The sequence below is a fragment of the Gymnoscopelus braueri genome (genome assembly GCF_963280865.1).
Source record: "Gymnoscopelus braueri genome assembly, chromosome: 19".
Classification (NCBI taxonomy): domain Eukaryota; kingdom Metazoa; phylum Chordata; class Actinopteri; order Myctophiformes; family Myctophidae; genus Gymnoscopelus; species Gymnoscopelus braueri.
Genome location: NC_137621.1, coordinates 51,086,298 through 51,113,822, shown reverse-complemented (window position 1 = coordinate 51,113,822; position 27,525 = coordinate 51,086,298). Strand labels below are relative to the sequence as shown.

General features: G+C 38.5%; 1 protein-coding gene across 1 annotated transcript in view; it reads right to left on the bottom strand.

Annotated features, from left to right (window-relative positions):
* Positions 1 to 200: 200 nt before the first annotated feature.
* Positions 201 to 27,525, bottom strand: part of gabra2a (gamma-aminobutyric acid type A receptor subunit alpha2a) — a gene marked incomplete at its 3' end in the record, with an annotated part of 51,692 nt that continues 24,367 nt past the window's right edge. Inside the window, exons 2-8 of the mRNA XM_080415139.1 lie at positions 25,164 to 25,384; positions 20,378 to 20,460; positions 17,503 to 17,646; positions 13,197 to 13,300; positions 12,959 to 13,007; positions 850 to 1,052; positions 201 to 503 (exon numbers count right to left, since the gene is read on the bottom strand). Coding sequence (XP_080271265.1) covers positions 201 to 503; positions 850 to 1,052; positions 12,959 to 13,007; positions 13,197 to 13,300; positions 17,503 to 17,646; positions 20,378 to 20,460; positions 25,164 to 25,384 — 1,107 coding nt within the window. The remainder of the gene's footprint in view (positions 504 to 849; positions 1,053 to 12,958; positions 13,008 to 13,196; positions 13,301 to 17,502; positions 17,647 to 20,377; positions 20,461 to 25,163; positions 25,385 to 27,525) is intronic.

Here is a 27,525-nt window from a genome sequence, read left to right as displayed (position 1 = left end):
TCTGGAATCTCGCCCCTGACTAACCCATACAAAAAAAACAAACACTACAGCTAATTAAAACTAAAAAAAAACTGAGCCTTTCCACAAAATCTAAACTAATCTAAACTAGCAAACCCGTTTTAAAAAACAAACAAATTAAAACTAAACAAAATAAAACTAAAAAATGAATAAGAAATGCAAAACTATAATGAGCTCTGTGTTCATTGGGACGGTACCATGTCCTTAATAACGGGCTCTCTGTTCAGGTAGGTGGCCCAGTATACCAGGTTGAAGCTTCCAAACAGCACAGGGAACATGATGCGAGACATGCGATCGATCTTGCTCACACTGTTGAAGGTCTTCTTGCTCTGCTCCGCCGCCTTGGCCTTGCTGCCGTCGCCCCCCGCCGCCCCCGCAGACTTGGAGACGGTGGGCAGGGTGGAGTCCTTAGTGATGTTGGGGGCGTAGTTGGCGACCGCTACGGCGTAGGCGTTGTTCTTCTTCATGACCGACGCCTCCTTTTTCTGCATGAAAAGAACAAGTTAAGAGTAGACAAAATATAAAAATATAAAATCTACATTTTTTTTCTTTTTCAGATGAGTGTCTGCGGACAAATACATATTAATTTGGGGGTCCTTGACACGAAAAAATTAAATGTTTTAGAACCACTGGTGTACTTTCTTAGACTGTGGAAAATTAGATTGTCCTTGAGTGGCTCCACCAAAAACCACAAAAATCTGGAAAATATGGAGTCTTTTCTTACAATGGGTGCATTTGGATATGCGCACCGGGAGCGCACAGGTCTTAATGGGTTAAAACACAAAAAAGAAAAAAAAGAAAAAAAAAACAGAACCAGGGATGTACCTGTACCTTGTCGTTAACCACGGTCTTTCCATCCCAGGCCCAGCCTCGCTTGGTGAAGTAGTTGACGGTGGCGAACTCGATGAGAGCGGAGAAGACGAAGGCGTAGCACACAGCGATGAACCAGTCCATGGCCGTGGCGTACGCCACCTTGGGCAGCGAGTTGCGGGCGCTGATACTCAGCGTTGTCATGGTGAGCACCGTGGTCACGCCTGTAACCAAGGCAACACAAATACACGTTTGTATCGCTGTCAGGGGAAAACCTTGTATCTCCGTATTTCTACTTTTTACGTTTTTATTTGTATGTTTTGTAAAAAATTAAATAGCCAAAGCTCACAACGCTATTTTAGCTTTTTTTGTGTGAAACTGAAAGTGGTTAAGTGTGTGTGTGTGGGTTTTATAAATGCTGAACCAATGAAATTTATTAATAAGAGCTTGTGACTAAATAATAACTACATTGGATCCATTGGAACACAGGTTTTTTTGCATCTTCTGAAAAGTAAGTTGGACATACAAGGTTTCCTCCCGACAGCCACCATTTGGAGCATTTTTATTTTTATTTTCCCTGAAATGATGCCTGTGGGTCCCAGGCTGATTGTTAGTCGGGATGGTTCCTGGTTCACAACCAGTTGAAAAGCCCTGACATTGAGAGTTTGTTCAGTATTAAACACTCTATACTAAAGATAGCATTCATAAAGAAAAAAAAAGAAAACGAAAAAAGAAAAGGTTGAAACATGGAACACGAAGTTTCTACCCGACAGCAAGGATCTTCATAATGGATGAGTGCCACAGTGCACACAAACACTACAGGAAATGACTTTCCAAAATAACAACAAACAAACAATAGCAGCAGGACTTCCTCCGCTGGGACTGATTTGGTAAAATATAGATGAACGCACGCACACACACACGCACGCATGCACGCACGCACAACATCAGTGGTGGGAAAAATACTCAAACCACTGCAATTGATTATTGGAGTACTCAAAAGTGAGTATGCACTTGAATACTTCTACTTCTGGTTGTAACTGTAATTGTATTCTTGCTCTGTAAAGCACTTTGAGCTGCATTTCATGTCATGAAAGGTGCTATACAAATAAAGTTTATTATTATTATTATTATTTAAAGAGGTGGTGCCATGGTTTTGCACTTTTTCAGTTTTTCATGTGTCTATGAGGTTGAACTTCATTAAGCCCCCTGGTGGTGTTTTTATGGTGTTTTGTGTCTTCTCTGACTATTTTGAGTTTCTACCTGGTGGCAAACCTTGAGGGTCAAACCTGCCAATAGAAAAACAGCCCTTTAGTGACATAGTGAAAATATACCCTCCCCCTCATTATCATAACACAACAGGTGTGGGCATGAGGAGGAGGAGGGACTAGGACAGGTGGGTGGTGCTAAGGTGGTGGAGGAGGTGCTAAGGTGAGAACCAGGTATACTTAATGAACTGGAGGCGTGTCCACATAAAAACATAATTTTAACAATTTCTGTACACTTTTTTGAAAAAAATCTTCCTCCTAGTATAACCATAATACCTGATGATTATGTTTTAGGAGGGGGGGGGGAATCACTGAAAATCACGGCACCCTGTCTTTAAAAAAATAACAATGACAGTGAAAATAGTAGATCTAGCAAGCTCATAGTTATGAGCCTGTAGATTAGCTATTTTTACGCATCCCAATTTTCACGCACCCCAACTCTAGACGTGACCACTAGTATTTGAAATAGGGTTTGAGTGGATAATTCATAATGTACTTTTTACCTTCCAAAAAAAATTGTTGAATGAAAAGTACACTTGTCTTCAACTTTTTCAGCCCAAGGACCCCTTAGCTGAGAGAGATGAGTGGTTGATCAAGACAAAACTAGGGAAATAAGTGTCTATTATATCCCCTATTCTGCACATTCCCCATCAGATGTTTTTAACCCCATGAAACCTATAGCGTTCATATTCTGGGGCGAACATTCTGTGAAAATAGCAGATCTAAAAGCTCACAATGTGCTATTTTTGTGGAAGAGATTATATTCAATGTACATGTACATTAGGGTGGCGCAGTCGGTAGTACTGTCGCCGGGGACGCTGTGGGCGCTGGGGGAATGTTCTCTCCTCCGCGTCATCAGTGCCCATACCCTAGGTGGGGTTGGCGAAAGGTCCTTTCTGTGTGGAGTTTGCATGTTCTCCCCGTGTCCCCTTTGTACCCTTACAAAAAAACATGCAGTAATCCTGTTTTTTTTTTTCCTCCTGATTTCTCAAGAGGAACAAAGGACACTGATAAGTGAGTGCAGTTTGCATATCTAGTATAGAGCGAGAGTGTGTAACTTTTTCATCTTAATTTTATTATAGTGTTATTACAGTCCAGTATTATTGTTATTATGCATTTCACTGCTTGCACCTGGAAGTCTTGATTGTGTTTTGTCATAAACGGGTTTGTGCAATAATTACACTGTTGTATATAAGTGAGTGCACTTAGCAGTTTCAAAGAGTGAGTGCGCAACTTCTCTAGTGTTATTACAGTCCAGTATTGTTATAGTGTATACATTTCATTGCTTGCACCTGAAGTCTTGATTGTGTTTTGTTTTCCCTAATTCAAATCTTTTAAAAAGTGTTTCTCTCTCTTTTTTCTATGAACAAGCACATTTTCAAGAGGGCGTTTTAATGTACAGTAGCTGCATGATGGTGATGACATTCAATAACAGTAACACTTACAAGTTAATTACTGTGACACTTGGTTTCAATAAAGTTATACTACAAGTAATCAGATTCATTCAATTTAATGCAATCTTTATTACTCAGGGCCATAGAAACACATAAAATAAAAATAATAAGACAGTAAATAAAATCATTAAAGGTAATAAGACTTAATCCACAAGCAGGCAACAACAAACATCAGTTTAAAACCTACTGGTATTATTATTGCTGTATGCCGTTAATTTTACCTGTTGTGTCCTCTCTCGATTTAGCAAATAAGCCTACACTTGAGTAGAATAATGGCGAGTTGTAACTTGAATGAATGGCAATTCACGCCGCTTGTTTTTCAAAAGTGACCAAATCGGCACACATTAATCAGAAATGGCTACGGAATAGACACATATTTCTTCTCTCTCTCGTTGTTTCTCTCCTTTCTCTCTCTTTTTTTCCCTCTTTCCTTCTCCCCTCCTTCTTTCTCAGGTTGAGCGCAGACACTCTAACCACAAGGCCACTGAGCTGGCAGGCAAACATGTGCAAACAAAAATAGCTGATCTATAAGCTCAACAATGTGTCACATGTTGTGAACTTGTAGATCAGCTATTTACGGGGAAGAGACTTGGTGTAATACCGAGTATGGAGTCCTTGGGGACCCCGGTCAACTAAGTACTGTATAGGCTGGTTTAGGGTTAAAGTAGTCTATAAAACCATTGGTGAACAGCAACAAGGTACATTTACTCAAGTTAGTGCATATTCCACAAGCTTCCAACCACAGTTCATGAGTCCATCAAGCTGGTAAAGGTAACAACGGTTCACCTGACTCATGTGTAGCAGACAGCTGACCTCACATCTGTATTCATGTCTATGAGTTAACTGCATGTTAATCTCTCAAGAACAGATTCTGCACTGCGTTGGAATCTGTCGGGGAGGTTCGTCATAACGTGTGCGCATTCAGATCAGGAAGCAGGCCACGCTTTACCCAATCAAATGTAGTGGGCGGGATTCACATGTCCGTCGATCTTTCCCCCTCGAAACAAACCCAAACGAATTTAACAATAGCGTCCGCGGAGCAGACAAAACCACGGAAAGATATTCACATTTTAACTTACTCTTTCATCATAGAAACAAGTGGGCTTATAACCAAAACGATCCATGTTCTCTGGGAGAAGTGGTGTTAGTGTTCCGTGTAGAAATATTGTTAGTGGGAATGAAAACATAGTGGCACCCACCGGAAGTGAAAGCTGAAGGCAGACCTCTAAACCCCGGTTTCCTTGCGCACTGGTGTCACGTTTTCTTCCGCCCAGAGCCAACAGACATAGAACAAACAGCAGAGGTCGCTGTTTTTCATTTTCAGTTGGATTTGGGTTCCCAGATTGACTGCATGTAAACCTGACCACACATCTGTATTTATGTCTATGAGTTAACTGCATGTAAACCTGACCACACATCTGTATTTATGTCTATGAGTTAACTGCATGTAAACCTGACCTCACATCTGTATTTATGTCTATGAGTTAACTGCATGTAAACCTGACCTCACATCTGTATTTATGTCTATGAGTTAACTGCCTGTAAACCTGACCTCACATCTGTATTGATGTCTATGAGTTAACTGCATGTAAACCTGACCTCACATCTGTATTTATGTCTATGAGTTAACTGCATGTAAACCTGACCTCACATCTGTATTTATGTCTATGAGTTAACTGCCTGTAAACCTGACCTCACATCTGTATTTATGTCTATGAGTTAACTGCCTGTAAACCTGACCTCACATCTTTATTTATGTCTATGAGTTAACTGCATGTAAACCTGACCTCACATCTGAATTTATGTCTATGAGTTAACTGCCTGTAAACCTGATCACACATCTGTATTTATGTCTGAGTTAACTGCATGTAAACCTGACCTCACATCTGTATTTATGTCTATGAGTTAACTGCCTGTAAACCTGACCTTGCATCTGTATTTATGTCTATGAGTTAACTGCATGTAAACCTGACCTCACATCTGTATTTATGTCTATTAGACCATACTCGGCGGGGGATATGAGCAACACGCTCGCGTCATGGTCCGCTTGTTTCACGGATGTAGCAACACCGGCGCTTGTTTGACGCACATGATTTGGTAACCCGGGAGCCAGCGAACACAAAAACGCTAATAAACAGCTGACATTTGGGGAAAGCAAAAAACTGGCTTCGGTGTTCTGTGCACATGGTAATGGTCAATAGCTGTGTACAAATGCAGATCAATTACTCCAGCCCCACTGAGGAGATCCGGGCAGAAGAGATTTTGGGCACAGACAGAGCTACAGAGCTACAGACGCACAGAGCTTTGTAGAATTACAGGATGATGATGAGTTAACTGCATGTAAACCTGACCTCACATCTGTATTTATGTCTATGAGTTAACTGCATGTAAACCTGACCTCACATCTGTATTTATATCTATCAGTTAACTGCCTGTAAACCTGACCTCACATCTGTATTTATGTCTATTTATGTCTATCTGTATTTATTTATTTCTATTCAATCGAGGAAAAAAGGCAACAACCCAAACCTTTCGTGAACATTCTACTAGACCGAACCATCTTGATGCCTCAGGTAAATGGCAGGGATACCTGGTGTTGCTGGAGAAGGGAAGTGTGGCAGCACAACTGAATACCCAGAGACGCACAGCAGGGGAAGAAAATCTGGGATATTTAAAGCACGTCTTTGAGAACATTATATTCTCTGCTCGCCAGGATATATCACGAAGAGGGCACAAAGGCCGGGACTCCTTAAATCAAGGAAATGCGAGAGAACTGATGAAACTGCATGCTGCTGACAATGATAATAAAATAAAATAATCAAATAGATGTTTATAAGGAGAGAAAAATGCTACACATACACGTCAACAGTGAGACTCAAAAAACTAAATTCTTGATTTAATGGCCTAAACAAGTCCTAGAAACAATTGTATCTGAAGTTAAGGATGCAGGTGTGTTTTCCATAATTTCAGATGAAACAATGGTGTCTACAGTCAACAGTGTCTCAGAGGAGGGCTGTGGACAGTTCAGAAACCCGCCTACCAGTGACATCATCTATGGGGAATCCAAGCTAATAGAAACAGCAGGCTCTCTATTCCTGGAAAGTTAGCATGCTATAATGGAAGCTATCCTTCTTGTGATAATAAAACTTTAAATAAAAAATGTGAAATCTTATTTGGAAAAAAAAAAAACCTGCCTACGATGATGTCACTGGTAGGCGTGTTTTTGAAGTGTCCACAACCCTCCCATGAGACACAGAGTAGATTTTTTTTACCATTACATTCATACCGTCTATATATATACATAGTTAGTTATATTGTATGTATTGTATACATTAAAACAACAAGTTACATAGTGCCACTTAAAGAAAAGCTACATATATATATATATATATATATATATATATATATATATATATATATATATATATATATATATAGATTTTGTCTCACTGCTCTTCTATTGAGACATTTATATTGTGTCAAAGGTCACCTAGACACAGGATATGACCTGAATTTTGACCTGATGGTCAAGATTCAATATATCCCCTGAACAAGCATGCAGGCTCTATTAGCTCAATGGTAAAACAAAATAAATTGCGCAGGAAACTGGCCTCAATTCCGGGCTAGAAGAGGAAAGCATAGTGCAGCTGTGTGTGTGTGTGTGTGTGTGTGTGTGTGTGTGTGTGTGTGTGTGTGTGTGTGTGCGCGTGCGTGCGTGCGTGCGTGCGTGCGTGCGTGCGTGCGTTAAGGAAAACAGGTTGGGACCCACTGGTGTAAACTAACCTACTAGCAGACAGGGTAAGTACATGTAAAGCTGACCTCAGTGTTTGGTTATTATGTGTAAAGCAGGCTGTAGCTACAGTCATGTACAGTTACTTTTGTGTGAAATTTGACGTGAATTCGCACATCTCATCTTTCCTCTGCCGGTTCATGGGAGAGAAGATTAATGTCTTAAAAGATTAAATAAACTTCCACACCGCTTCTGCAATCAAGGCGAGATTATGGATTAATTTTTGAGAGTTTATGAAGCACCTCAACTGCAAATATCATTCACTGACAAGAGCTTTTCTGAACAATACCGTATCGTCACTGTCAGGGTGGAAACCTTGCATGTGCAAAACTGTTACTTATCAGGAAATGGGAAAAACATCCTGTGTTCCAATGGATCCAATGTTATTATTTAGTTGCAAGCTCCTGTTAATACTTGTCATTGGTTCAATATTCGTAAAACACTCACACACATTTAAAGGCTTGACCCATTTTCAACCTATCGTGTCTCAGAGGAGGGCTGTGGACAGTTCCGAAACCCACCTACCAGTGACATCATCGATGGGGAATCAAAGTTAATAGATACTGCAGGCTTTCTATACCTGTAAAGTTAGCATGCTATAATAGAAGCAATTGTTCTCGCATTGATGAAAAAAAAGGGAACAAAAGTGAAATCTTGTTTGAAATGACCAAATCTGCCTACCGATGATGTCACTGGTAAGCGTGTTTCTGAACTGTCCACAGCCCATCCTTTGAGACATAGGCCGAGTAGACAAAAATGGTACCATTACCATATCATAATGAGCATTAGTGAGGACCAATAATATGAAGATAGGTTGAAAATGGGTAAAGAGGTCCTTTAACTTTAATAAATGGCGAAAATAGCCAATCGACACTGTCTTGCTCGACACTGTCATACAAAGTAGGGAATCAATTTATCGATCTATCTATCTATCTATATCCATCTATCTATTCATCGGCTATTTATTTATTTTGTAGTTAGCGTTAGCAAATGTTTAGCCGCTGCTTTTGTTTGCTGTTAGCATCGTTTTGTACCGCGAACACACACACACACACACACACACACACACACAGTTGTTATGAATAAGAGTAATGATGAATTATAATGCATTATAAATGTCATTATAATTAATTGAAGACCCGACCTTAAAGTAAAGTGAGTGTATAATGCATTATGACCAGCACTTATACATTATATTATTATAAGTTATAATACTTCATACATTTATAAGTATTATAATGCCTTATGAGTAAAGTAATATAAAGTCTTACCGTAAATATATATATATATATATATATATATATATATATATATAATTTATATATTATATATTATATTATTTTTTTCAGTAACGAGTAATCTAATTAATTACAATTTCCATCGTCACAACGCCGTTACCGTTACTGACAATGAAATGTGCTCCGTTACTATGTCAACTTAAGCGTCCCCAAGCTTTCTGTTACCACGGGCCGGCTGACAGTGTATGTGTGTGTGTGTCTGTGTGTGTGTGCGCGCAGCGCTACTACAGGCTGGGGCTTGCTCAAGCAGTGACATGTGACATAACATCACTGACGAATCCTTGGTATTTATATCTTCATGGGTATTTTTTACACACAAACCCAGCGCGGCGCACAACTTTAACAACCAGACCAGTAGAGAAGAGATGGCGAGTCACTAGCTCCGACGGAACCTCTTAGGCCGTGGGCCAAGTGCCTCTATCTGCTTTAGTTTTTGAGTTGGTTGATCCCCATCAAGGAACTGACAATTTTTTTACTATTGTGTAGATTAATTGTTTATGAACACATTATCAAATGTTTCCAACCTGAAAAGTTGCGCCAGAATAATAAAAATTTGATATCATATCACTGACTAAACATTACTTATTTTCAAGAACCTGGCAGCCCGATGCCAAGTATAAACCAATCAAAGCTCGCCTACTGTATTGTGCAATTCAGTTGGCTAATCACGTTCTTCGTACCACTTGCAAGAGCAGAACCCGGAAATACAGCTCAGACTGACAGACTATTGTAAACAAGATAAACAACAGAGGTAATATTTGTTTTGTGATGATCGTCGTTGTCTTATTCTTATGAAAATGTATACAATGGATGCAGACAATAGAATGAGCCGTGTTGATGACGTGTTGATGAGGCACATTATGATATTAAGCATCAATATTATATCATTATAACGTTAGGGTTGCCTACAGGCAACAGGATGGTTTGCAGATGCAAATTTAGCGTTTAACAACAGCTGCAAATGCTTAAGATACTATTATAGATAAATCTAATTAGATTAGATGTGGTGATGTAATGTTTCCTCTTTAGAGACCTTTGATGTTTGTGTGTTGCAGGCTGTATGGAGTGGCTCAATTGCAGAGGTGCAGGAGGTGACAAACAACTGGATCTGGAAAATTATTGTGACATGTTTGAAGAAGAGTGGATTGTGTGTCACGTAATGCAGTCTATAAGAGATGGGTCGACATGATTATGAAGATCTATGTTTTAATGCTTGTGCTCTTTTGTAAATGATTGGTTCAGGAAACTAAAGTTATAGTGTGCACATCGAAAAACAAGAGATCAGAAAGCATGTGATGTCTGATAGAAACTGCTCTCATCGACTTCAATGCCTTCCAGTGAACTTCAGGTGCCAGTTTTCTTCGCAGTGCGTCTATGACACATGCTATGTTATAGAACAGCTGTCCTAGTGGTTATAGGGGAAGTTCAAGGCTGAACTGATATCCACTCAAATGCAGAAAATGTACGTATGAAGTAATGTAGCTGGGCCACAGACAAGGACCTCATGGCATGTCATCCATCAATGCAACAGTTTGCTGCTGCAATGTGATTCTATGTAATATTTTAACTTTGAATAAATCACTCTAAAAAAGTAACTTTTTGTACTACTTCTACTGGTTACCATACCCTACTGAATCTAGGCTTTTTGATGCAGTTCAAGTGCCACATTTTAGTACAAATGTTGAGATACAAAGAGTTACCGGTAGTGAGTAGGTTTATTTTTTTAACCTCAGTGTAATAGACTGCATTTGATACAAACCATTTATTTGGCTACCTTTTCTAGTCTTACATGCTCTTGAAATGTGCTCTTTATTGGTCAAGAGAATGTAACTGTAATTCTCAATCTAAAATATTCCCATTGGTTAGCACATCTTGGTCTCTTAGTTTCATTTATTAAATGCAACTGAACCTGATCCATTGTGTGGATACTGTCTGGACAGATGACAGGAAGAAGCTGAGAGGTCACTCATGCAACAAAGAAACAAAATAGTATATTATGTGTTGGGTTATTTCATTTAATGATGTACACGTCACCTATCGTATGTTGTGTAAAGTAACTAAGTACATTTACTCAAGTACTGTACTTAAGTACATACAGTTGAGGTATTTTTACTTTACTGGAGTATTTCCAAGTTTTTGTTTTTTTTACTTCTACTCCACTATATCTCAGAGACAAATATTGTACTTTTACTCCACTACAATTATATGAAAACTTTAGTTACTTTGTAGATTTGAATTATTATTACAAAACATACATTAACCTCTTAGTCTTCAGCCCTATTTAAACTTTGGCTATTTGAAAATTGTCAATCTACAAGCTCACGTCGGCTATTTTACATTTGATACATAGATTTTACATTTGATACATACTGTATTACCTTGTGAAAAGGGACATTTAATTCTGCATAAAGAGTACCTTTACTTACGGTACTTTAAGTACATTTTGATACCAATACTTATGTTCTTTTACTCAAGTGAATTTTGAATTCCGGACTTTCACTTGTAACAGAGTATTTCTACATTGCCTTTACTTAAGTAAAACATGTGAGTACTTTTTCCACCACTGACTATAAATGGCTCACAGTTTAACAGGTAATAATGTAAGATTTATTTGAACAATTATCTGTAACTGTAACAGATTAAGTATACTAAAATATGAAAAATATTTTACCACTTCAGTTACCACTTCATTTATGTCAATTATCAAATCACCGTAGTGGCAGTGAACGAGAGGCAAGGAAATATAGCGAAAATAATCGGATATACAAAAGCAGTCCAATACGGTTATGAATGAACTATTAGTAGCCTATGGTATATTTGTTGCAAGTTCGTTAGGAAAATCTATATTTTACGCTCATTGTAGTCTTTTTTGGACCAGAAGTTTCGGTTTTACGGAATGTTTTCTTCCTGGTTGCCATGGAGATTCTGAGTAGCCCTGCATATTTGCCTGTTTAAAATTGCATTTGTTAAAATCGGTCTTTTTCATTCTGGCGCACGAATCGGAGCTGGAAACATTTGTTACAGTAATTGTAAGAATTTTATATATCTACCCTGAAAAAAGAATGCAGTTTCTGAGTGGGGATCAATGAAAGTCAGAATTAGAGCACTCTGCCCATGGCCTATCTCCCTCAGCGGAGGGAGAGGTTCCGTAGGGGCTAACGAGTCACGAGCAATCCGACAATCACAAGATGGCTTTCACAAATTGGCGGTACAAGCACTACACTACTTCACCTTTATTGAAAGGAAAGGAAAGAATGTACACGTGAAGTGCACGTTGTGTGCCGGGGGGAAGCGTTTGTCCACGTCTGTCCAAAGCAACTCCAATTTAGTGTGTGTGTGTGTGTGTGTGTGTGTGTGTGTGTGTGTGTGTGTGTGTGTGTGTGTGTGTGTGTGTGTGTGTGTGTGTGTGTGTGTGTGTGTGTGACGACCAGTTGTCTTAAGTTCTGAGCCAGTTTGTGTCTTTAATTCACACTAGTGTTAAAAGCACTTTGTTGTTTAACTGTTCACTTCTGCTCAAAGAAAATAGTAGGTATTGTCTACCAGTACCATACCAGTTGTCTTGTCTGAAGTTGTAACTAAGACAGTTTTTATTTAATTTACACTAAAAGCACTGTAGTGTAGTCCAGTGTTTTTCTTTATAGTTGACAAATGTATGTGAACATGTTGCTCTGTAAAGCTTTAAACCAAATTAAGGAAGAATTTTGACTAGCACAACTGTCACTGAATGGAAAATAGGTTACTTTAAAAAAAACTTATTTCAACATATTGAGACTTAAAAACTGGACTTTCAAAAAGTTTGAGAACCACTGGTGTAGGCAATTACACCTGTTTTACTGTTGTTATCTACCAGTTGCTGTGCTTTGAGGTGCAATAAATATTATATTGAAGTGCAATACATATATTGAAGTTTATTTCTCCCTCATGGCAAAGGTTATTATGTGTAAGTAGTAAGTACCTGTCTATGCTGTTCTACGCTATGCACCTGGCTTGTGAAACCTGCTCCCCAAAACAATCCAAATTATTTGACATATTACAACTTTTTCACGCAAATAGTTACTTTTCCTAGTAACTATAGTTACTTTTACAATAGAGTAATTCAGTTACTAACTGAGTTACTTTTTTGGAGAAGTAACTAGTAACTATAACGAATTACTTTTTTAAAGTAACGCGCCCAACACTGATATACATATATATACATATATATATACATATATATATAATTATTATTTATATATAATTATTGCATAATTGTTCATTACTTTTACCATAGGCAGTTTGAAATAATGGTGATATTGATCTGAAGTCATATTGTTTTCTCACCAAACACAGTCCTGGCGGGGACAGACTCTCTGTTGAGCCAGAAGGACACCTGTAACATAATAATAAATATGATAATAATAATATTAATATTAATAATAATAATAAGGGTAATAATAATAATAATAATAATAATAATAATAATCATTATTATTATTATTATATTAATTATTATAATAATAATTATTATAATTATTATATATATAAGAATTACTATAATAATAATAATAATAATAATAACCTGTGACAGTATAACGGTCATGATGCAGGGCAGGTAGGTCTGGATGACAAAGTATCCGATCTTCCTCTTCAGGTGGAAATGAGCCGTCATCACTGTGTACTCACCTGAGGATAGGGGCAGAAAGTATATTTACTCAACTGAACTTAAAGTGGAAAAGTGAACTTAAATTGTATGCTGTTTTAGAAAAATATATTGTATTTGTTAAGGTCTTTACAATGTGTTCAATTGGTCAACAAATATATAATTGATGTGATAGATTTCTTTTTTCCCCCTACAATGGAGATTCGCCAGACACCAACACTGGACTCTTTCAAGTCCGCACTGAAGAGACACTTATTTTCTCAGGCTTTTGGCAATTAATTTGTTTATTTTGTGTACTGTAAAGCGTCCTTGGGTTTCAGAAAGGCGCTATATAAATTGAAGTTATTATTAGTTCCAGTTTTGCCACAATCTTTCTTAGTTTCATCCTTAAACATAAACAAACTGCTTCCACAGTGCTGCTTTTTACAACACTGCTGGCGTTAACTTAAAGATTCAAATACACACACAAACAACGTGACTTGTGAGGCGTTGTGTGCTTGTAGATTGGCTACTTTCATTGTCTGTGTGACACTCTTGAATGATGAAGTAGGGCTTTAATTTATGAAAAAATGGAAATATGAGGTTTCTGCCCAACAGCAACAATATTTTGTTTATTACAGATGGTGTTTCTTTGAGTGCAATGTGTTTTACCCTGTATCTTAACTGCTGCAGCCTGTGCGACTGAAGAAGGAAATATGGAGAAGGCCTGACAGTGGCACTATATTTAAAATTACAGATTGTGATCGAAACAGCTAAAAATACACCTTGTGTTGTATCTTATGAATGTCATGTTTCAAGATGTGTAAAAGATTCAAAAGATGCTCTTTGATGCTAAAATGCTTTCAGCTCCTGCTGTGTTTGTGGGAAGGTTGAAAGAGCTATTTGTGGGGACTTCCGTTTGTGAGAGTGAGATGGCCGTTCAAAACTGGGTCAAATCCATCTTTCAGTTTCTTCTTTGAGGCTTAAAAACATGAACCAGTTAAACCCTCTATTCTTAGTAAAACAGACCTGAGTTACAACGGTACCTGGATACTATCTATCTATCTATCTATCTATCTATCTATCTATCTATCTATCTATCTATCTATCTATCTATCTATCTATCTACTGCAATGTACATTTTGACAGCATATTTCGTCATAGTCTTTTGAATAAAATTCCATTTAGTTTTAGTCTGGAATGTTTTAGTTTTAGTCTAGTTTTAGTTGACTAAATATTATAAGATTTTAGTCGACTAAATCTACAGTTGATTTAGTTGACTAAAATGTATTTTGGCAGGCCATGATGGCGTCATAATGTCTGATTTATAGCAAAATAGTCGTTGATCGCCTATTTTCGGAGCGTGACACCCACACGCAACCAAGCATAAAATGACTCGTATTAATTCTACTGGATCTCTTCTCCGTAGTTCTACTTTTTACTTTGTTGACAAAATTTGCAATATATTTAGTCAGGGTCTATAATGCATCAAAATCACATTTATAATGCATTAATGCGATTAATAACGAGAGTAATGAAGCATTATAGCACTAAGCATTATATATATATATATATATATATATATATATACTTACATATATATATATACGTATATTTTTTTTTTCTTTGCTTTTTTTGGGAACATTTTTGAAAAATCTTGAAAGTCACTGGTTCAACACCTTTTCAGATTGGGGGTCCGCGGCAAGATATATATCAATTTGGGGGTCCTTGACATTAAAAAGTTTGAAAAGCACTGCCCTACATGGAGGTGGGCAGGTACTTTACCCCTGCACCACTTGAGGACCCCGCCACTGCTCCCCAGACACCACTTTTGCACGACACTCTTGTATAACAAAGTAGGGTGCTCATTTACCCCCAAAAAACATAAATACGAAACGTTGAAATATGTAGATTTTACAAGTTCAAAACTGTTACATTTCAGGAGAGGTGTTCCAATGGATCCAATGTAATAATAATAATAAACTGAAGACATGAATAACAATACAGAGATTAAGAAAATCAACTACAAGCAAGAGAAATATGTGGATTTTACACCCGCGGCTTATAGTCCAGTGCGGCTTATATATGTTCCCAGGCGCGCGGGAAGTCCTTAATACCTAGGGGGGCTGTGCTTCGCGCGGGCGCGCGATTTTTTTGCGATTTTTTGGGGGGTTTTCTGTGTTTTTCCCCACACAAAAAGGCAGAAAGACAGTGCAAACACCAGGTTGAAGTTCATCCATGACCGTAACAGACTGCTATGATCCATAAAATATATATATATTATAAAAAATAAAATAAAATAAAACGTTTTTTTTTTCTTCTTTTTTTTCTTCCCATCACCAGGGGGGCTGCTCCCATCACCAGGGGGGCTGCAGCCCCCTTCCCGCGCCACTGTATGTTCCAAACATTCAATTTAGCTGCTGCGGCTTATAGTCAGGTGCGGCTTATAGTGCGAAAATTACGGTAATATGTTCTCTCATCTTAGTTTTACATAAAATATTTTGAACAAGTTGTAATCTGTCGGTTGTTTTCTTTGGCAGGCCAGAAAAAAAGTGCATTGCAGTAATCAAGCCGAGAGAAAACAAAAGCGTGGATCAACATTTTTGCATCGCCCAACGACAGATAGGCTCTAATTTGCGCAATATTTCTAAGATGAAAGAAGGAAATCTTGGTAACATGATTAGTGTGTGCAATTCAAAAAAATCTATTCAGAATCAATAATAACCCCAGGTTCTTTACTGTAGAGTTACTTTCTACAGTCAGGTTACCGAGTCTACTTATTATTGATTCTCTCTAGAACCAATTATGAGAACCTTTGTCTTATATCTACAGAAAGCTACAGAAAGATATAGCTGGGTATATCTCCCAGCGGCAGTATAAGGGAAAACAATAAAGGACCAAGAATTGAGCCCTGTGGAATACCAGAACAGATGTCTGAATCACAGTCAGCTAGATTGACAAATTATTGCTTCTGCCTGTTAGGTAGGAGTAAAACCAAGACAAGGCCATGCCTGACAAACCTATCCAGTACTGCAGACGTTGCATACAAATTGTACGATCAATTGTATGAAATGCAGCCGTTAGATGTAGTTATTATTTAGTAACAAGCTCTTGTTAATATGTTTCATTGGTTCAATATTTATAAAACCCACAAACAGACTTATCCACTTTCACTGTTACTTTCAAAAGCTTTAAAAAACAGCCGATCTACAAACTCACAACACGTTGCATCACGACACGTTGTGAGCTTGTAGATCGGCTATTCTTGTTACTTGTGTGCAGGTGTGATACCCCACTATATTTTAGAGTTGTCATGGGAAGACCTTGTCCAACTTGACTCATGCTCTTCCTAGGTGATCAGGGTGGGGCCTACATTCCAGCTTAATGGCTCATAGCTGGCAAGAGCCAGCTTTGACAAGGGGAAGGGAGACCAAGGTAAAACTATAACAAACAATATGTATTAAATTAAACTTAATCCATTAAGACCAGGAACGCATCTGTGTCATTTTAGATTTCTCTGGCTATTCGAAAATAGCAGATATACAAGCTCATTGCGCGGCACCGAGAGTCGCGCTATGAGCTTGTAGATCTGATTTTTTTTTTATCGTGAAAATGTTTGCAAATCTTCATATATTAGCAAACATTTTTAACTCCAATATTTGCTTCTGGGGTCCCTGGAACAAACTATTTTGAGATGGGGGTCCACGGCTAAATACATATAATTCTGGGGGTCCTTGACCTGCAAAAGTTGGAACACCACTGATATAGCAACATACTGTTAGGATTTAGATAAACAAAATAGATATGTATTTGGCCGCGGACCCCCATCTCAAAATGTTTCGTTCCAGGGACACCCCAGAAGCAAAGATTTGAGTTAAAAAATGTCGCTTTAAAAAATACAGCCTATATATGAAAAGATGTGCACAAATTCTCCACGATAAAACAAATGTTTTTTTTTTTTAATTGCATATGTACAAGCTCATAGCTATGAGCTTGTAAATATGCTATTTTTGAATAGCCAAAGAAATCTAAAATGACACAGATGTGTTCCCGGTCTTAAAGGGTTAATGGCTCGGGAAGGGAGACCAAGGTAAAACTATAACAAACAATGTTTATTAAATTATACTTAATAAACTAATGTAAAGTAACTTAAATTAAATTTAGGGGGGTGGAGATACAAGGTTCCTGCCCGACAGCAACAAAATGGACCCCGGTACTGATATAGTTAGAGGTTTGTTGTACTGACCAGTGCTGGATTTGATGGTCTCCTTGCCAACGACAAGTCCCATCAGGTCATACTGGTTGAGTCTGGATCCGTCCGGTGCCACCTCCACCGACTGGGACGCGTTACGGGTCCAGTTATATGTCACCTCTGTCTGGGTGTAGGCATCTGTAGTGACATCATTAACATTATATTATATGTCACCTCTGTCTGGATGTAGGCATCTGTAGTGACATCATTAATAATTTAACATTATATTATATATTTTACCTCTGTCATTACATGGTGTATGTATCTGTCGTGACATGATCATTGACATTAACATTATTAGTGTGGGCAACCAGACTATAGTACTCTAAGAACTTTATTCTAGATAAACTTTATTTTGCAGCGCTATCCTCCCACAGTTATTTTTTACACACTCGTGCCATATGTCAAATTGACCGGCTTCATCGGGAATCGTGTGCATCCATTTTGCCAAGAGATTGGTTGTATAGTTTAATTGATATTGATTTAATAGTGAATTAATTTATAATGGGGGGAATGCAAAAACGCAAAAAAATGCAAAAACTCCCATTCAAGTATTTTTCTCTCGGAAACCGTACGGGCTACAGTTACAAGACTTGGAGAGGAGGTTCATAGTCCAGTGTGTGCCAGTGTTCATAGCCTCATGGTGGCGCTATAACAGCCCACTTTACGTTTCGGCCTATAACTCTTGAACCGTAGGTTGTAGAATAAGAAAAATATTTTCCCCTGGATTCCTTGGGTCATTACGCAACTCTCCATATATGCCACATCCATTTGCATCTGAATAGATTTTCAGCCATTTACAATTTTCTTCAAAACACACTTTTTGTACATTCTCCTACAGATTTTTTCAAAAATTGGTAAACATGATCTCTGAACCCATGCAATAAACATACCTGAGCGGAATTTTGATAGTCCATACCGTTCGACCGTAATAGGCTTCCAAAGTTAGTGGGAGGGGCCTATTTTTTACAAATAATGCCTAAAATCACGAACAAAACGTCCGGTCAATCCCAAATTTAAATCACATGTCATGATCAAGTAGAGAATTTACAAAAAAAGTTAGAATATGGAGTTATAGAGGTTTCTGCCTGACAGCAACAATATCCAACTAATAGCAATCAACTACTTTAACGTCATTTTCACCAGACATGAGAGTTTATATACCGCACGGTAAGAAAGACAACAAATAGTAGCAGTTAATAAATAGATTTAATATACTTTAACGTGCAGAATCCAAAACAGGCAGCCGGTACAAGCTGCTGTTATTCAGAATTTCTGGTGTGTAGAACTCGGAACTTACTGACTGTCTCCATAACACATACATCTGCTGTCAAAAATATTAAAAGGATCCCTGGCTAATGAGCCTTATATGCCTTAATACATTATAATTTCCCTGTCTAACTAATTGTTTTAAAATTTAAAACACCTTAAATATTGTATTTATTTAAAAAATAGTTCATCTTTTTACTCAAGAGGGAAAATTGTCCATGTATGGAATGCATGTTCTAAATAAAAACGTGTTTAAAATATTAACCTTAGGAAGTATTAAGTTTTTTTTTATTAAGGCATATAAGGCTTATTAGCCAGGTGTAATTTTTACAACTTAAACTACACATTTGTTTCTAAACATGCCTAATAGTGATTAGTGATTCAGGATACACCACCAGGCCAAAGTATCCCTCGGCATCAACACATCAACATCACTGAGGATTTTTACATTTGTTTGTTTTCTATGATTTGTACCTTTGCTATGATTAATGTCATTACTATTATTGCCATTATCACCTGGGCAGGCGAGTCGTGTAATTTTCCCGACGTTAAAGATAGTAGCTGGCATTGGACAATCGCTGTTGGGGTGGGATTTAGGTCAATTGGGATGCTATAGGATTTAAGTGGTTAAAAGGTTCCATTTCTGGTTCCTCAAAGACCTTTGACAATAAAAGGTTCTCTAGATAGAACCACAAGGAACATGAAGAAGCATTCACTTAATTGTTATTATTAATGTATTGCTAAAGTGGTTACAATGATTGTGATGCTATATTAACACATTTTGTTGGGGACCCCCTGGCACCCCCCACCAAGGACCCCTGAGGGTCCCCAGACCCCATTTTGAGAACCAATGTTTTAAAGAACCATTTAAGAAGCATTGCTATTTTTCTGTGTGTGTGTGCACGTTTACATGCTAATGTGTGACAACGTGTGCAGGAAAGCGTAACTGCAGGCGCACGCTGCTCAGCTGGAGCTCTTTGAAAGTTCAAACCAAGCATCACATGGAGCCCCTAGCTGCTACACTGTCAGGTGGAAACCTTGTATGTCCAAAACTGTTACTTTTCAGGAAATGTTCCAATGGATCCAGTGTAGTTATACTTAGTCACAAGCTCTTGTTTATATACTTTTCATTGGTTCAATATTTATTGCACACACGCAGGCACACACACAAACACCCCCCCACCCCCCACACACATACACACACACACACACACACACACACACACACACACAGTGAAAATAGCTGATCTAAAAGATCACAACACGTCAGGATGTGAGCTTGTAGATCGGCTATTTTCGTTACCTTTGCGTGGCACTAGGGCACTAATATCCAACAAAACATGAAAAGTTGAAATTTAGAGATTCAAGTTTTCTATCCGACAACAACGTTTTTTTTTTCATGTCAAATGTCAAGTATAAATGGGGTGTGTGTGAGTATACGTGTGTGTGTGTGTGTGTGTGTGTGTGTGTGTGTGTGTGTGTGTGTGTGTGTGTGTGTGTGTGTGTGTGTGTGCGTGTGCGTGTGTGTATACGTGTGTGTGCGTGCGTGTATACGTGTGTGTGTGTGTGCGTGCGTGCGTGCGCACTTGCCCACACGTACAGCTGCCAAACTTGAGCGGACAGGAGTGAGAGTCCATGGGGAAATCTTCAAGATGCATGGGGCACTCTGCCTGCACTGTTAACCTGGAATCTCACACACACACACACACACACACACACACACACACACACACACACACACACACACACACACACACACACCGTTAACAAAAAACCTTGTTTAAATCAGGAATGCAGAAGTGACTTAACATGCTTCACCTCCTAATTGCCTGCCGACTGCACAGGTTGCACAACAGAAAAAAACGAAGAGACAAAGGTTCTAATTTGATGTTTACAGAGCTAATAAAGCCCAGTAAACATTGTATTGATTACTTTATGTTCTCAATGGAATAAGTGTTGTTTTTGGCAGGCATTTTAGATTTAGTCTTAGTCTTAGTCTTTTGGACGAAATGCTTGTTAGTTTTAGTCACATTTTAGTCATTTCTATCCTTGATAGTTTTAGTCTAGTTTTAGTCGACGAAAACTCAAAAAGGTTTAAGTCTAGTTTTAGTCGACGAAAACTCAAAATGGTTTTAGTCTAGTTTTAGTCGACGAAAACTCAAAATGGTTTTAGTCTAGTTTTAGTCGACGAAAACTCAAATGGTTTTAGTCTAGTTTTAGTCATTGGTTTTAGTCAAACAAATAAAATAAAATAATGTATTTAAACTAATTTAATTAGGTCAATATACATATTGTATTTAAGATATGACTGCTAACAGTATTATCATAAAATATATCCAATTTTTAGGGGATAACACAATAGGATACAACGTGTGTTACAACACATACTGTAATTCACACAAAATACTGCATGTTCGGAAAATAGAATAGCCTAGATCAGGTTCTCATTATCAATTTTTTTTTTACCAGTACCAGCCAGAAAATATTTGTCTCTCCAAGTACCACCATTATGACTGATGTTAAAATACAGTAGCTTACACCTGCCCCATCCTATTCATATGCACAATTCACACAGGAGGCAAATGTATTCCTACTAAAAATGTTGTATTTTTGACAGTTGTGTACATTATGGTAGCACTAAACTGGCACTTAAACTCATGCAGTTGAAAGAAAAACGTCTTAATAGCTTAATAACCACATGGTACCCTCTTTCTAAGCAATGGAAAAATTAGAATGTACATATACTGTACTGTACATAGTGTATGTAAGAACTAGGTATATTAAGTTACTGTACTGTTGAGTTCCAAGGATTTACTCGTCACGTCACAGTCATAGGCATGATGCAAACAACCATTGAACCCCTACTTCACTGACGTACCCCCTTTTTCACTTGCTTTCACACGCCCCTGTCCAGCCAAAAAAGCCTGCATGTTTTACTCATAACAATCCATAGCCTTGATACAAGGCTAAACAATCCAAGTTAGCTTAAGCCATTGGTTCTCAAAGTGGGGTCCGGGGACCCCCAGGGGTCCTTGAGGGAGTTCCAGGGGGTCCCCAGCTAAATGATGGATAGTTAGGAACCAAATGGACCCTTATGGGTCTGTAACTCTGAGAGTGTACAAATGGAACCAAATGGACCCTAACGGGTTCATTTGGTTCCATTTGTACACTCTCAGAGTTAAATGAACATTGATTTTACAATATGAATTGGGGTCCCAGAGATAGAAATGCCATAAAATAGGGGTCCGTAGTAGGGGTGTTCGATATTGAAAAATATACTATCACGATATTTTTCAAGAAATATCACGATAGACGATATATATCACCATAATTTTTTTATGTTCGTTTTTAGGATTATTATTATTGTATGATTATTAATAACATATATGATGATTAGTTATATTATATGATTATAACATTTTATAAGATATGATCATGGGGCACGTATAATCATTATATTATATAATATAATGAATCATCATATCTTATTAATTAATGTGTTCACAGACAGACAGGCTACATACAGATAGATAGATAGATGGATATAATATTCGTTTTTATGCTGCTGATAGATAGATAGATATAGATATAATATTAGTTTTTATGCTGCTGATAGATATATAGATATAATATTAGTTTTTATGCTGCTGATAGATAGATAGATATATAGATATAATATTAGTTTTTATGCTGCTGATAGATAGATAGATGTAGATATAATATTTAGTTTTTTATGCTGCTAATAGATAGATAGATAATATTAGTTTTTATGCTGCTGATAGATAGATATATATTCATTTTTATCCAGCTGTTGCATCATGTGACATTCAGTGTAGGCTGCTTATGGTGAGTTAGTAGTGTAACAGACTGCTTCAGACAGAACATCTGACAGTCAGTGGTGGAATGTAACTAAGTACATGTACTTAAGTACAAATTTGAGGAATTTTCACTTTACTGGATTATCTTAAATTTTCAGTACTTTTACTTCTACTCCACTACATCTCAGAGGCAAATATTGTTCTTTTACTCCACTACAATTTAGTTACTTTGTAGATTTGTATTATTACAAAACACGCATTAACCACTTTATCCCTATATACTTCAGCTATTTGAAAATAGCCGATCTACAAGCTCACAACGCGTGGCTTTGCGACCCGTTGTGAGCTTGTGAGTATTTCTGCATTGCAGTACTGATACATTTATTCAAGTACTTTTTCCACCACTGCTGACAGTATAGTATTATTACACCTACCTTACCTACTAACAGTAGACTAGCAGGTCACACAATGGATCATTGATATGCATATGCATCCAGCCAGGTCGGTCATTCCTATGTTAATTCATGGTGTTGATAAGCTTTTGTAAGCGAGGTACGAATTGTTGTTTTTAATCGATACGCGAAGTCCGTCCATGTGCGTGCGTGCACTCTTTATGCGGGGACGGGACACCTTCGCTGTTTCACCCGCGTTTGGTTAAAAGTTATATCGAGTGACGTTCGAACATTGCAAACTTTGCAATTAACTTTAGTTTGCACTTTGCACCGTGTCGGTTTTGGAATATCCAAAGAGCCTGACTCTCCGTCCATTACTGCTGTTGTGCAGAGCACTGCAGACTGACAAGACAAGAGCTGCGATCCCCTCGCTGCCAAGAAGAAAGGGGGCGGGGACTTTGGGAGCGTGTGTGATGAACACAACAGATCTTCAAGCAATCAATGCGGTCCGGACGTGCGGTCGAGACGCGTTGTTAGCTTGTAGATCTGCTATTTTTGGCGAACGAAACCGTCATACTACAGAAGTATAAATGAAGGAATAGAACTGCAAATCATACTGTGCACTCACAGGATCTCAATGGAAACAAGACCGCAAGGACCTTTTTTGGACCTTTTAGACAAGTATTTTGCCTAATAAAATAAAATTGAAATATTGAAATAATATCGCTATAATATTTTGATCTCTTCATGCATTTTGAACGTCCCACCCAATACAAATTTCGTCTCGTCATCGTCTCGTCGACGAAAACACACATTCGTCTCGTCATATTTTAGTCATCAAAGAGCTATGTTCAGCACGTCAACGTTACGTTTTCGTCATGAAAAAAAGGGGCGTTGACGAAATCATATCGTCTTCGTCATAGTTGACGAAAACAACACTGAAGAATGGATAGTGTGAATACTTATTGAAATGTCCATTTTGTAAATGTTGCTCCCATTCACACTCAAAGAGACCATAAAGGCGTGTATGGTTATTCATGTCATTTCATCTAAATCAATCCAAATTTCATTTTCATAAAAATTATTTATCAAATTATATGAAGCTCACAACCCATCACCTAGTGATGGATTGTGGGTTGTGGGTCTGCTATTTTCGAATAGCCGAAGTAGGGCTTAAGTGCACTGTTCCTCATGTAGCTGGAGACCCCCTACCCCCTCAAGGACTTTTTGTTTTGTTATTTTAGCAGTGAAAGGATGCAGCTATTTTTATCTCCGCCAGACCGAAGGCGTGGCCAAGACTGTTTTCGCCCCAGTCCGTCTTTCCGTGAGTGTGTCCGTCCATCCGTCCGTCCGTCCGTCCGTCCGTCCGTCCGTCCGTCCGTCCGTCCGTCCATGCACAGCTAATCGCTGGCACCGTTTGGTGAAACTGTGCACACACACTCTCTGGAGGCCAGAGCAGAACCTTGGGCCCCACATTTTTCACCTTGCCGTGTTATAGCATGGCGTGTTATAGCATGGCGTGTAATAGCGTGTTATAAAATAGTGATTTTGCACAAACTTCACACAAATCGGTACAATAGTATCTCTATAGTCATGTGATCAAGATGTATCTGTCAGATTTTTCTGATTCTATTCCGATTGACTACGATTGAATTACAAGTTTTTTGGAGGCCCCAGTTGCACGACATGCTACAATGCTACGTTGAACATAGCATGTCTCGCCAAAAATGCAGAGGAAAACAAGGGATACAGATACAGACGTTTTCACAAATTCAGTAACAAGGAAGTGAATGGTGACTGAGATTTTGCGTGATTTTGCGTCACATGATCTCCTGTTTCTCTGTGTGCCTGAGAGTGAAATGGTGGCTCATAGGTTGGCGAACAACGCCATCTAGTTTAAACACTGAAAACACTGTTTGGACGTGTTACACGTCAATGGCACTGAATGAGTTAAAGTACCAAAAGTAAAAGTACTCATTATGCAGAATATCACATTCACAAGGTATCATATGTATATAAATAAAAAGCACAATATCTGCCTCCGAGATGTAGTGGAGTGGAAGTAATAGTATTGAAAATTGGAAATACTCCAGTAAAATCAAAGTACCTCAAAACTTGCGCTTAAGTGCAGTACTTGAGTAAATGTACTTAGTTACTTTCCACCACTGCCACTCACCTCATGGTGTAGAGCAGGGTTCCGTCCTCCATGATCCTCAGCAGTTTGTTGGGCATGGTCATGTTGTGAGCCACAGACTTCTTGCCGTTGTGGAAGAAGGTGTCTGGCGTCCAGATCTTGCTGGCCATCAGGTTGTTGAGACGCAGGATGTTCATGGGGCCGTGGAACTTCAACCGCTCGTCCTTCCAGCTCTGACGGAAGAAGACGTCCACCGTATATTCCTGCACGGAACCACATGAAAGAGCTTTAACGGATCAGGGGTCTTCAACATTTTTCAGGCCAATGTTTCAGGCCTTAGCTGAGAGAGAGATGAAGCATGAAATACAGAATAGAATTTATAATTCTCCTCCTCACCTACAAAGCTCTCAATGGACAGGCACCACTGTATCTCAAAGAACTCATTGAGCCCTATGAACCTGCCAGAACACCATTGCGTTCACAGTATGCAAACATGCTTAAGGCTCCAAAAAAACAAGAAAGGTTAGAACAGGAGGCAGAGCATTTAAGTTGCAGGCACTTCAGCTGTGAAAGCTTCTCCCAGTTTCAGTCTGTGAAGCGGACACACTCTGTATATTTAAGACTAGATTAAAAACCTTTCCTTATGATAAAGCCTATAGCTAGATTGCCTTTCTCAGTACTCAGTCACCCTAGTTAGTTAGTTAGTTAGTTAGTTTCATTTATTGTCCACATGTGGAAATTTGTCTTCGGTCTCAACAACAGTAAAAAACAAACAGTTACAACAACAGCAACACACAATTATTTTCTCATGGCAAAAGAAAAGTACAGGACAACAGTGGCAAATATAAAGGAAAATATAGCTGCAAGCAGCAATAAGCGGTTTCGAGGGATAAGGCAGAGGCAGGAAGAGGCAGGCAGAGAGAGAGAGAGCGAGAGAGAGAGAGAGAGAAAGAGAGGCAGTTAGAGAGAGAGGGAGGGAGGGAGGGAGAGAGAGAGAGAGAGAGAGAGAGAGAGAGAGGAAGAGAGGCAGTGAGAGAGAGAGAGAGAGAGAGAGAGAGAGAGAGAGAGAGAGGCAGTGAGAGGCAGTGAGAGGCAGTTAGAGAGAGAGAGGGAGAGAGAGAGAGAGAGAGAGAGAGAGAGAGAGGCAGTGAGAGAGAGAGAGAAGAAGTGAACATGCATTAATTAACAAAGTCATGATTTTTGTTCAGTAAATTATATTTGGACTGGTTAAATTGGGGTTTGAACGAGGGACCTATAGACTTGCAGGTAGACAGTGTAAAGGATAAGGATAATTCCTTTAACAGGTCCGTTCATGAAAGTCCTTGCAGTCTTGTTTCCAATGAGGGCCTGTGAGCAATTAGGGGTTAAGAGTCTTGCTCAGGGACAAATTTCATTTCATCTACAGATTTGCTGGCCTGGCCTGGAATTGTACCTGGGCCAACCAGGGCCTCTGGCTCTCTAGGCTGGCTCACTAACCACTCAGCTATGGCCACAGTACTGACTGAGCCATTGGATAGACAGAATAGGATTTCATGTGTGGTAAGTTATCATACAGCATGGGTTGCTTATTATATACATACAAGCTCATAACGCGTCACATTGTAGATCGGCTGTATGTGGTTACTGTAGGTGTTGTATTAATAATTACATCTGCAAAGTAACAAGTAACTAAAGCTGTTATATGCTGTAATTGTAGTAGAGTAGAAGTAACACAAATGGAAAGTAAAGTGAAAGTACCTCAAAATTGTACTGTGCTTTGTAAGCACTTGTATTGGTACTTGAGTAAATGTACATGTACACTTTTCAGCACGATTGAGGAGTCAATGACTGACAGGCTAGGTATCACCAGGTGCACTAATTGCTAGAGTGCAGAGGGACATGGGTTGATATTAATGGTATTAACTCAAAATGTATATATCACACAGCTTAGATTTTTTTTGATTAAATCGGAGAGTGATGTAAAAAGAATCTGTAGTGTAAAAGTTGCACGTTCATCAAATGTCAATGTATATTGTGTCTTGTGTCTCTGGTAGCTCAGTTGGAAGAGCTCTTGACTCTGAACCGCAAGGTTATGGGATCGAATCCTGGCAAAGGCAACACTGCATATGAGTAATCTGGTTCCCTGGTGTATAGAGCATTGTTACAGGTATAAACAACAGGTTGCTGGCTAGATGACTCTTTTCTATACCCACCCTCACTAACCTTAACCTCAGTAAAACAACGACCTAACCTCAAGAAACACTATTTGTAAAACGAAGAATTCCAAATGATGATCACTTCAACACAATGTTGGGGACAGGGATCGAACCAGCGACGTATGGATTCACAGGCACCGTTATGAACCAAGCCTCTGTTTCGCTAACTACTGTAGATCACTGGTTCACAAAACATTTACCAATAAAAA